Consider the following 12,141-nt stretch of genomic DNA (forward strand, 5'->3'; position numbering starts at 1 on the left):
TATACATTTGAAAGTGATTACTTAGGAAATGTTAGGCAACAAAACTGTTTGCTGACAGTTGCTATCACTTAAATAAAGTTAAAAAATAAGCAAACTAGGAGACGGCGTTGGTAGCTGTTACAGAAAGCTCGATAAACAATCAAGCCAGCTGGTTGCCACAATGACAAGCATTTTCTTATTAGTAGCATGTAATCAAATTAATAGGTAGTCAGTTTTTTAAAAAAGGTAAGGAGAGTCAGTGAAAATTAAAGAAATAAAAAAACCCGGAGTCGGAATCGGCATGTTTTCGAACGACTCCGACTCCTTTACTCCAAACTCAGTCAGACTCCGACTCCACAGCCCTGGGCGTAGCCAAGAAGTTATTTCGGGGGGGGGGGGGGTCTGTGGAAATTTGACAAATTGATGTGGTGGAGATTTTTAAAAATAATCAAAATAGATTTTAGAGATGAACATTTTATTTAACTGTTATTAATGACCAGTAATAATTTTGAATGCATTTGAATTTAAAATAAGCAGCAAAATAGATTCCCCACTCCCCCAGAAAGCCCAGGCAGAGAAAAAGTTCCAAGAAATTTGAGGAAGGGGAATTATCTTTTGTTAGATTTTAAACAGGTATATTCTTAGAATTTGCATCTACTTTAATCATACAAGGGAAACCAAACCAATGTTTTGGAAACTGCAGAGAGGAATATTTTCGCACAATAGGGAAAAACTGAAAAAACATTGCAATAAAGCTCTACGCCTTACAGTGCCTCCCCCCTTCCCCCGCCCATTTTACTTTATCAATTTTCCCTTCAAAATTTTTTTTTGTATGTTATACATTGTACAAAAGAAATATATATGCATATTTTTCTTGTTCCATTTTTTTCACTTGAGTAAAATGCTTGTTTTCAACACAATGCATTTTTTATCTTCAATCATATATTTACACTTACATTTCGAGGGGGGGGTCCGACCCCCCCCCCTGGCTACGCCACTGGCGGCTCGTTATTTTTTTGAAAATTATCAATACAGAGAGAGAGAAAATTCAACTTCTGGTTTAAGAGGGAGTCATTACTATACATGTAAAAATTAGAAACATAAATCTAATCCTGAGTACAATGTTCAGTCCGAAATTCTGAAATAGCAGGATCTGGGGTTTCTCCCCCAGACTATTTTCTAAATTATTCTAATAAAAACGCAGTTTTAGACAAGCTTTGGTGATATTAGGGTGAGATGAGGCCCATAGGCCCTCCCAGGCCTGTCATTTCGAACTTTTCCAGGGTTTAAGCTCTCCCATGGCAGTTTTTCAAAATTGAAAGCTCGAAAATGCAATAGTAAATTATATTCGATTGCATGACAAAGAGGGGTACTGGATGCGTCGTAATTGTAGCTTTAAAAACGCATTAGACGCTCTTCTATTGATATTACGGGGAGAAAAGTTCCAGGGGGCATCTAAAAGAATTCTTTCGAGAAGCCTAAAAAACGCGAATGCATTCCTTTGTTGTTAAAGGTTATAACAGCTAAATCTATCAAATTAAAAGCTCCGAAAACGCATTTTAGACGATCTTTTCTTTTGTTAGTTGGGAAGAGAAGTTCGGAGACTTTTCACGCAGCACATTTTTCTAAATTTTCACCGGCCCATCTGCCAATGCGCCCTCAAGCTTAAACACCTTTTTCATTTGAAAAAAGTTTTTTTTTTTATTTACTCATTTTTTAAATATTTTGGTGCAATTTCCTTTTTATTTTCTTTTTTCTTTTTTGCGATCACAAACCTGTGCGACTTCCCTTCGTTTTTTTCTTTTCCTTTCACTCGAAAACCGGCGTACCATCGTTTTTTTTCATTCACTTTTTTTTCTCTTTCATTTTTTTTATTGCACCTTTTTTTGCGCCCTTTGGAGGCCAAGGTTGATGCCCACTTGCAGGACCCAGTCCGCCCCTGACTGTAGGCCGGCCACTGGAAGAGGGCTTTGTAGCTTAGATTCGTCCCCGGCATTTATTCAAAACCTAAGTTTTAAAAAAGTAGTTGCTCAAGGCCAGCTTTAATAACATAAAAAACAGTGAAAAGGTTTCCTCTCTCATCTGCCTTTTTAGTTGCATCCCTATCTTTTATTTATTGATAAAAATTCAGTCAACTCTCTACAACTTGAAGTCCCAAGAGACCGGCTAAAACGTTCGGGTTATTGGTAGTTCGAATTATGAGAAGTTTTCCACAACAGTCTCAAGAGTTAGGGACCCAATAAAAACTTAGAGATAAAGGAATATTCGGGTTATAAGCTTTGAGTTATCGAGATCCGAATGAATTGCAGAAAACCTTCCTCCAGTTTCTTTTCTCAAAACCATTAGCCTGCTTAAATTTTTCATATTCAATTTTTCTTTTTCCAGTCCTATATTTTTACTTGCTCGAAATGTAAGCATCTGCGTCTCTAGCTCTCTAGTAAGAGAACACTTTTTGAACTGACGTCGTACGCTACGTTATAAGCTGATAACCTTCTAATTTTGGAAGCCAGTCAAAAATTAGTTTGTAGGGCCCCAGTGGCCTAAGCGATTGCTTCACACGCTTGAAGCGGTGGGTTTCAACTCCCACCCTCGCTAAGTAAGAAAAGAAAGAAATTGATTTCTGAAAAGCATACATTTAAGCATCAAGTAATGAAGGCAGCAATTATTGGTTTGTAATTTTCTTTTCCTTTTTCATATTTTCCCATGTTATGCAGAAAAGAATGAAATACTTTGAAATTTTGTATTTGTTCTTGGATTTTAATATGAGGTCCGTCCCTCAAATAGAAAAAAATTGCGCACCACTAGCTTAGGGGTAATCTTTAGTTGGTTTGATCCATGTTGGGATTTTTCGCTAATTTAATAATTTTGTGAGCTTTTGAAGGAAAAAAGATTATTTTCCCCCGCCTTTAGGTTTTCCTAAGCATTTTCAGTGGAAAAAAAATTCTATCCTTTTTTAGATACAAATTTGGAGCATTTTCATTCACTTTTTCTTCGATTTTATATCATGTTTTACATTTTCGGCTGGTTTGATTACTCCGCCTCCTCCCCTGAAACAGGACATGTAGATCAATCTTTATCAGGAGCACAAAGGCATGCACTTCACTGCAACTTTTTTTGAAAATTCGATTTCGTTCCTTTAATTCGTTTCCAAATGAAAGTTTTGTAGAAATTCGTTGAAAAGCCCTTGCATGCTTCAAAATTGTGTGTGTACACTAACACATTAATCAAAATACAATTTCAAAATTAAAAACTTACCTTTTTTGTCTAAATGTTTGCGCTATGACTAATTGCTTTTATAAAATACCGAAATGTAACAAATTTTAAATTATTAGCGAGAATAGAGCACAGAATTTCAGTAAATAATCAAATTGTAGGTTAAGAAAATAGTTGTTTACTTATTAGCACCGGGACAGTGTTGCTCGTGACATGCTCTAGTAAATATGTCAAAATAACTAGAAATTGTAACCATTTAGGGGTTATGGGGCCCGCTGGGGGGGGGAGAATTATATCCTTTCTCTTGCCAAAAGAAAAGAAAAATTAATTTGAACTTTGATATCTTGAATTCAAATTATGTTTTTCGCAATCACGAGTGTGTGTGCATGTAGGCGTGTGTGTGTGGTTAGTTGTGTGCATGTGTGTTTTGTGTGGGGGGTATGTGTATGTGTGGGTAGTTGTGTGTATGTGTGTGTAGGTAAGTAGGTGACGCAACCTGGAAACGGTTTTCGCTAAAGGAGCAGCAACATCGTGAGGCGGCAGGCGGTGCTGCAGAGGAAGGCGGGGGGGAAAATAAAATCATGGGAATTCAAAACTGTCAAGTGAGAACAATAAGCTATCCTGATTGCTCAAAAAAAAAAAAAAAAAAAGAAAAGAAACTAACAGATTCTTTAAATTTCTTTTTTTAAATGATGGTAAAATGTTTGAATCAGTTACTTCCAACTTTACAGAAACATAACATATCATAATTTTGGGATGCAGAAATTTTAGTTTTTTACTTTAAAAATGTTCCAATGGAAAAAATACAATTCAACTCGGAAAAATTCTAAACATTGCATTAGAAACTCAAACAAACATTGTGGTGGCTTTTGACTCTTCTGCACTGAGTAGAGGATGTGTAAATAAGAGCAAAAAATCTGAAACAAGGAGAAAATGAAAAATATTTTTACTGCTCAACTGAAAAAAAAAATCGCCCTTCTAAGAGCAACGTCATACCCTTCAAATTTCAGACTATCAGTTTGTCGAAGTTCTTGACTGTAAATGCTATGCATTCAGGACCCGATTAAGATATTGGGGGCCTTAAGGTCTAACAATTTTTCAGGGGCTCTTGCAGTCAGATCTCACAGTTTTAGTCTTTCAGTCATTTGGGAGCACCTACAAAGCAGAAGTCCCTCCTAGGTCGTGGCCTATTCAATGATCAGGCCCTGTTCAACATTCATCTGGACATTGGTCGCACTGAGATACAGACACAGGCATTTTATATTAAGTAGAGATACAATACCTGTATTTCAATCATTTGATCAACCTAATACTTTTGTTTTTATCCTTCGACTTTTATAAACTGATGCAACTCTTTCTTATAATATTTTCAAGCTTTGAAGATTCTTAATCACATAATACTGACCTAAAAGATTTGTTTTTCCTTTTGGAACAAAATGTTTGAAATTTGTATTTTAGTGGCTCTTAGTAAGTTACTTCTATTACTTAAGATTCACAGCTGTTCTAACATAATATATGTTCAGTTTCTGTTTTCCCCACCTTTACCTAAAGCATTGGAAAAAAAATTTCAACTTTAAAATTTGTGTGATAGTTTAAAAAACTTCCTTACACATGTATCAATTTTATTTCATACTTAGATAAAAATTTATCATTGTTTCACCTGTAACTATTTTTTTTTTTTTTTTTTTGCAAAATAACCAGTTCTTGTACATTTACCCAGGCATTGTTTAAATGCCCCGAAAATATTTATCTACCCATTTTGTTTTTAATGATCCACAAAATTGAGTGCATACCATAAAAGCAAATGAGCCAAAATTTCAAAGCAGGACTGATATGACCAGATAGATCCAAGTAAAACAAAAGTGAATCTTAAAAACTAATATTTAGTAACAGTATCATACCTCACACATTAGTTTCGGAAAATTGCAGCGATGTTTCTTAAACCAAAAGGCATAATATTATTTTACATTTTTGTAGCTAATAAGAATAACATTCATTTACCGATGCTTTAGAGACAATAGTAAATGTAATTCAGTAGAAGAACCAATTCATCTTTTTAACAAAAATTAATATTTATTGCATTTAAAACTACACAGTTGATTCATTACAATAACTACATGCATCATTCTTTCCTTAGAAACATTTTTTATACTCTTCCAAAATTTTTGTTTTTTATTCATGTGAGTTAAATAAATATTCAAGGTGATGATTTTGTCACTTCAAGTTATATTGCACTGTATTAGTAGAGTCATGAAATAGAAATGGTTTTATAAGGATAGTCTATGAACTTTATTACGACTATTTTAATGAAATGGCTTTTGTCACCACAAACAAGTTGATAAAAATGTCCTTTGATTAATAAAGAGTGCTCAATGATGAATATTAGTCACACATACATTTTAATTAATCTTTATTTTAAAATTAAAATCACTAGGATTATACACAGTCATGAAAATTAAAATACACAAAAATTGGCCTTTCAAGCTTTATGTTAACAGATAAAAAAGGCACGACATAAAGCCAGATATGTCATAATTGCAGCTTAACCCCATACTATAACTTGAAACCATGACGGAATGTTCAAAATACATAAACTAAGTACCATGAAAAAAAAAATTCACAAAGAAAAAAAATACTGTTCTTAAAACAGACAATTCCCCATAGCATTGGATATACAAATGTAGAATCCAAATTACAGGAATATCTAAAATTAACAAAACAGATCAACAAGTGACAAAGTGTTCAAAACATAGAACACACAACATAAAAAGCTCAGAAATTAAAGCAACAAAAATTTTTCACAGAACAAAGGTATTTTACAGTCTTTTATATGTCAGGGATGGAGTGGTCCATGGTCTTCTTGATGAAACTGGATGCAGTACTGCAAGAACAAAAAATTCACATCACAAGATGCATACACTATCAATAAATTATTAAAACTTGGGTAATATGCTTTAAAAATTTAAGATCTGTTGAAGGTTCAGACTCAAAATGTTCAAAATGAAAAAGTTGAATGATTATTTTATGTGTAAAAAGTTCTGTGGTGAAGATGAGCATTAGGTTATGGCACTCAATTGAAAATATTTTTTTTCAATACTAGAATTATGGGAGGAGTCATTTTGACCCTAATCACACTTCTTTTGCTTATTGATCCTATTGTTGTTTCATAAAAAGCTTAATCCTTCCTTGATTTTCCCTAAATCATCGTGCTGTGTAAGAATATAAAAGTTTCCAAGAAAATTATACTTTTTTCCAAATTAAAGAATTATACCTGGAAGCATAGGCATCTATCATTTTGAACCCTTTGAGGAAAAAATGCACATTTAGTGATGCTGAAACAGATCGAAAAATCAAAAATGCCTCTTGGAGCATATCGCTAGAACTTGAAGCATTCATAATGGTTTTGGGCGATTCTCGAAAAAATTTCCCATGCGTAACACAAAGTTTTTCATTTTATTCAAGTAACTATTAATTAAATATGTGATCAACTGTTACGCTTTGAAAGTATATTAAAGCATGTATTATTCCCCAACAGTATTTTTTTTAAGGCTTTGGTTAGCTGGAAAAAATAAAAAACTTAGAGTTACGCACGGGACGTTTTTTCGAGAATCGCCCTTTTGTACATAAAATCGAGCAATAGACACTAGTTTCTGAAATGCAACTGAAACAGCAGATTATTTTAAGAGTATTTTGAACTCTTTTTCAATACTTCATCAGATGTAATTAAAATCTTTCTATCCATTAAATAAACTATATTTATTATAAACATGTTTATTTTTAACTAATTTTTACAAATGTACAACATTATGTAAGGAACTATGCAGATTTCTTTTTATAGGGTCAAACTGATCCCGAAGTATTTCTAGGTATATGAAGACTGCCGTAATTCTAGTGCTATGGTATTCCAGGGGAATTTGGGAATTTCATTTAAATTCACTATATGATCAAGAAATATTTACTGGTGGATTAAGATAAAATCAATTTTTATATATTATTTTCTAAACAGAAGCTTTGTTAGCCATGTGTGTGTGGAGGGGGGAGGCTTCTAATGAGTCATGAGGTAGGAGTTCATGAGGTTTATATTCTTTTCTTCCAAAAATGCCTTCAAAGCACTTTACGTTAAAAAATCAAAACCTGTGGCACGACAGCCCGTGAAGGCCAAGGCCTACTGTGCCCAACTCAGTTTTCCAGACCAGGGGCTCTGGGGTGCAAAGCAGATGTCCCTATTAGGTAATCAGGCTAATGCGGAACACCCAGTGTTTGGTTCCCAAATACACTTGGTTCTCATTTTATCGACCTATTGAATGGATGAACAGCTGAGTCAACCATGCCCAACCCAGGCCTGTGGCATGGGAGTGTGAAGCGCTACCACTGAGCCTCACTTTGAGCTAAACATCACTATAAACACCAGAAAGAGATTTTAAGTTGGAAATTTTCTAATTTCTGGTTTCATTAATATTTTATTATTATGGGTTCTTATAGAGAACTGTGGCATAAGAAATTTATCATTTTGATTCGGGTATCACATGACAAGCTAAGAAATGTGTACAATAAATGACAAGGAACCTAGTGGGACACTTCTGTAGATTATGTGTGAACTATAATAATAACTTAAACAGTTTTGATACAGTATGTATAATAATGCATCATTTAAGAACCAGTATCTAGAAAACTTTTGTTTTACTATTTGGGTCTTTCTCTTTCTTTTTTTAAATAGAAAATATTTTTAAAAAATTAGAGAAAAATTTTTTTTTTTAGACTGCTTTCTATTGTCTACTATAAGTGGAATGGGAAATATGACAAACCAAATGCAGATGCTGAAAAATTGCAAAACAATTACAGTAGTGTGCTAGTGATGTGTGAACTACATGTCTATTTCTGACTTGTAAGCAAATGTTGAAAGCATTAAATTGTGCTACAAATACTAAAACATAGATTAATACATAACATTGAAATTAAATGTCCTCAACTTATTGCTACATATCTTTGAATGTTTGGCTTTTAAATCAAAAATAATCACACCTTTGGTGTTCAAAAACTGCAAAGTTTGTAAAATGCAACAGTACAGCTTACATTTAGTTGATGATTAATTAAGATGGTACAATTTTCTGGATTACTGATGATAAACTTTCCAATGTAAATTACTAGCCAAGTTCAGCAACAGTATATGATACCAAGTTCATGATCTTAACATACACAGGAAGAGTTAAAAATTATCACACTCAAATCATTTAGAAAATAATTTAGTATAAATGCATTTCCATTTTTAATATACATTAAGCAATATAAGAACACAGATTTAGACAACCTAAAAAATCCACAAGAGTGCCTATAGCAAAAAATGGCCTTAAAAATATACACACAAACACTAAAAAATAAAATTATTTAAAATTAAAAGAAAGTTAAAAAGAAAGAAAAAAAAGCCAATTGTGATTAAGGAAAATTAAATTAAAACATAATTTCTTTCTTAAATTCACACATAATTCTATAAAAATATATAACTAAAAGACATTGAGATGCAACATTTATTGAAGCCTAAAATATTCAGGTTCCTTTTAAAGAGCAAAAATGTTGGGAAAATCTTACAGAAAATGACCCAATACCAAAGAAAAAACATTACGAAAATGTAAAAGAAAAAACTAAATGAAATGTAAAAAAGAAAGTGTCTTGAAATATGACTCCACTTCTCTCCCTAAAAAAGTTTTTTTGAAACTAGTTTTGTTGAGCCAAAAAAAAATAAATAAATAAATAAATAAAAATGAAAAAAATTAATTTGAATTCTGAAATTTTGAATCTAAATTATGTTTTTCGCAATTCGGAACTCCAGCGCTCGAATACGCTACCTTGCGGTGATTTATAAAACTGCGAATGCAACTAAAACTTTGCCACGTTGCGTTCCATGTGTGTCTGTTGACGTAAACACAGGCAGTTTGTTCTGAGTATTTATTAACGCAATCGATGTGTCTTAGTTTGCTTTCAGCTACAGAAATTAATTCGTCCCTTAGTAGTATTCTCGAGCTCCTCAAAATAATGTTAGTTTTCATTATTTCCTTAATAATTGGTGAAAGCGAAAATTCTGGATTAACAAACTTGGATAACGTTATACAAGGTAAAAAAATTTATTGTTTTGTATGAATTTGTAAGAATATGGGAGTTTTTTTAATCTTAAAATAATTAAACTTACCATATTTTACAGCAGCATTTAGTTGGAATGGACAGTATGCAAAATATTTTCTTGAATATATTATCGTAGAACAAAATGAATAACCGAGAAAGAATTTACTTTATTCCTTTTATTCTCAGCTGAAAGGTATCGCCAAATTTGTTTAGGGTTATAATTTTGGCATTGTGCGAGCAAAGTAGCCTTGGCGAGATTTCGCGTTTTTAGTTAAACCATTTTCAAATTTTATCATGAGTGGAATAAAATGGTAGTAAGATTACAGAATTCGATAAGTAAAAAGAAATAATTGTCAATCAACTGAAAAGAAAACTACCACCATATATCCGTGAGAATTTTGTTGATGATTTGCATAACATGACACAATTAAATCGTAACTCAGAAATTAGAAAAATCGAAACAGAAAATTTTTAAATTAGCCGATTCGGGAATTCAAGAGAAATAACTCAGCTACAAATGGAAAACAAGCGCTAACCAAAGCAAAGCAAAGAAGTATCATCTTCTTTTGGTAATAATTTGTAATGTCATATTAAATTTTCTAGCATTAATTGTTATTCTTGTCAGGCCACAATTATTATTTAGTTTTATCAAGAATTGATAAATATCGAATTCAACATCGTGAAAATGGCTGCTTAGAACTACGAACTACGTACTTTGCATTAATGTTTGACGTTTAGTAATGCTTCTTGAATTCTCATTTCTTTCTACGTGGGTCAGAATATCAACAAGACTTTGAAAATTAATTTAAAAAGAATAAAGCGAAACAATCATACGTACGAACAAAAATCACAACACTTTTAGCATTTTCTTCGTTACCATGTGCGTTTGTTTTAGTTTTCAATTCCGCCATTAGACAGTGACTTCAGTGCCCCCTATAGTTCGTTGGAGTTGCGAATTGGAGTTATTGTTTCTAGAAACGGCTCCTGTCCCCCCCAAGCCTGCCTCTCCTCCTGGGCGGTTACGTGTGCATAGTTGTGTGTGTGTGCGTAGACCTATGTGTATGCCCGTAGGCATGTGTGAGTGTATGTATATGAAGTCGTGTGTGTGTATGTGTGTGAACGTGCGTGTGTGTAGGACGAGATCAGATAGCTCAAAACCGGAGCAGCCGCGCCGCATCGCCAGCAGAGGATGGTAGGCCGTGGTGCTGCAAAGGCTTCTGGTCCAAGTTGAAAAAGGCACGGACACCAAAAACGGTCAAATGAGAACAATAAGCAATCGTGATTGCTCAAAAAAAAAAAAAAAGAGTCCAATTCAGCTTTAAAAACAAATCAGCTAGAGTATAACTTGCCATGTTTTACAGTTCATTTTAAAACTAAATTTTTGAATGAACTAATAATAAAGTGTAGGATAGAATTTTTTTTAGATGTATCATAAATATTGAACAAGGCTAAAAATGATTCACTGAAAGATAAGGCCATAACATTAAACATCTGCACCTAACGTTTAAAAATTTGGAATCTTTGTTTAATGGTACTTATGAACTTCAGTTTCAAATAAAAAGTAGTTTTACACTACTGCAACAACCTAAAAAAGTACTTACTTTTTCAACATATGATCATAAACAAAAGAAGGCATGATGGTTACAGTTACAGGAGATGTACTTTCTCGAATAATAGCAGAAATTTCCTTATCTTTCAATCCAACCACATTTTGGCCATTCACCTAAAAGTAAAGCATATTGAAACATTTGCAATTAAGTATAAAATAAATATTTTCAGATGTCGACTTACTCGAGGGATGCGTTCCAAGACTCCTCGCCTAAGTCAAAATTTTGCGTTGTGGAAAAGTATTGCGTATGATTTTTTTATTAACATACCCAATCATTTCAGACATTTTTAAGCACCTTTTAAAATGTTTTAGACATTTTTTAACTATATATTACTGTTCCTTACATAAAGAGCTAAATTTTTATTGTATTTTTTAAAAAGCTGCATTATTCAATACTGTTACGATGCACAAGATCAATGATCAACTGGAAAAGAGATATAAAAAGAACACAGTATGGTACGTACAGTATGTAGTAGTAAAAATACAGCACTGCACTGTAAGAGTACTATACAGTAAGTCTAAGTAGATACAATAAATTACATTTATAACTTAAAAATTGAAGATGATGATTTATGCTGCGCAATCTGACCATCATTCTAATATATTTTAAAATATATATACAGTAGTTTCGCAGTTACTTTTCTAACATTTACATCTATGGTAACACCCCTCTTTCAGGGTCTATAATCTACAATACAGGAGCAGATTCCAGTTTCATATTGTTTGCATTTTGCTTAAACACTACTCTGCAAGCTTCATATTAAAACTAAGGTCTGGACTTATACAGATTGGCTTCTCTTGACTTTTACTTAAACGTATGAAAGATTCACTCCCATACCCTATTGTTGTGCTACCTTCGACCCACTTAGATGTCACACGTATTACAAAACTTTACCTTTTCTTAAATTGTTGCAAACTTTCGCTTTTTGTTTCCATCTTTAAACTTTAGATGAAACAGCATATCTAGGTGCCAAAATATTTCATCACCTTTCATATTTAGAATATCTTAATATATAAAAATCAATGTCCTGAGATAACATATATATATATATACATACATATATATATATATATATATATATATATATCAACGCACAGCTGAAACCGCTGAAGCTTCAGACTTGAAATTTGGCAGGCATGTCCGCATGATTACAAAAGTAACCACTAAGAAAGGATTTTTCGAAATCTCAATTAGTTCGGGAGAAATTAATTAAAACCCCTTA

The 12,141-nt window shown here is 32.9% G+C and overlaps 1 protein-coding gene across 1 annotated transcript in view; it reads right to left on the bottom strand.

Annotated features, from left to right (window-relative positions):
- Nucleotides 1-5,585: 5,585 nt before the first annotated feature.
- LOC129223424 (syntenin-1-like) overlaps nt 5,586-12,141 on the bottom strand; it is a 38,482-nt gene continuing 31,926 nt past the window's right edge. Inside the window, exons 6-7 of the mRNA XM_054858026.1 lie at nt 10,911-11,032; nt 5,586-6,073 (exon numbers count right to left, since the gene is read on the bottom strand). Coding sequence (XP_054714001.1) covers nt 6,019-6,073; nt 10,911-11,032 — 177 coding nt within the window. The 3' untranslated portion in view covers nt 5,586-6,018. The remainder of the gene's footprint in view (nt 6,074-10,910; nt 11,033-12,141) is intronic.

This window comes from Uloborus diversus, chromosome 5 (genome assembly GCF_026930045.1).
Source record: "Uloborus diversus isolate 005 chromosome 5, Udiv.v.3.1, whole genome shotgun sequence".
Classification (NCBI taxonomy): Eukaryota; Metazoa; Arthropoda; class Arachnida; order Araneae; family Uloboridae; genus Uloborus; species Uloborus diversus.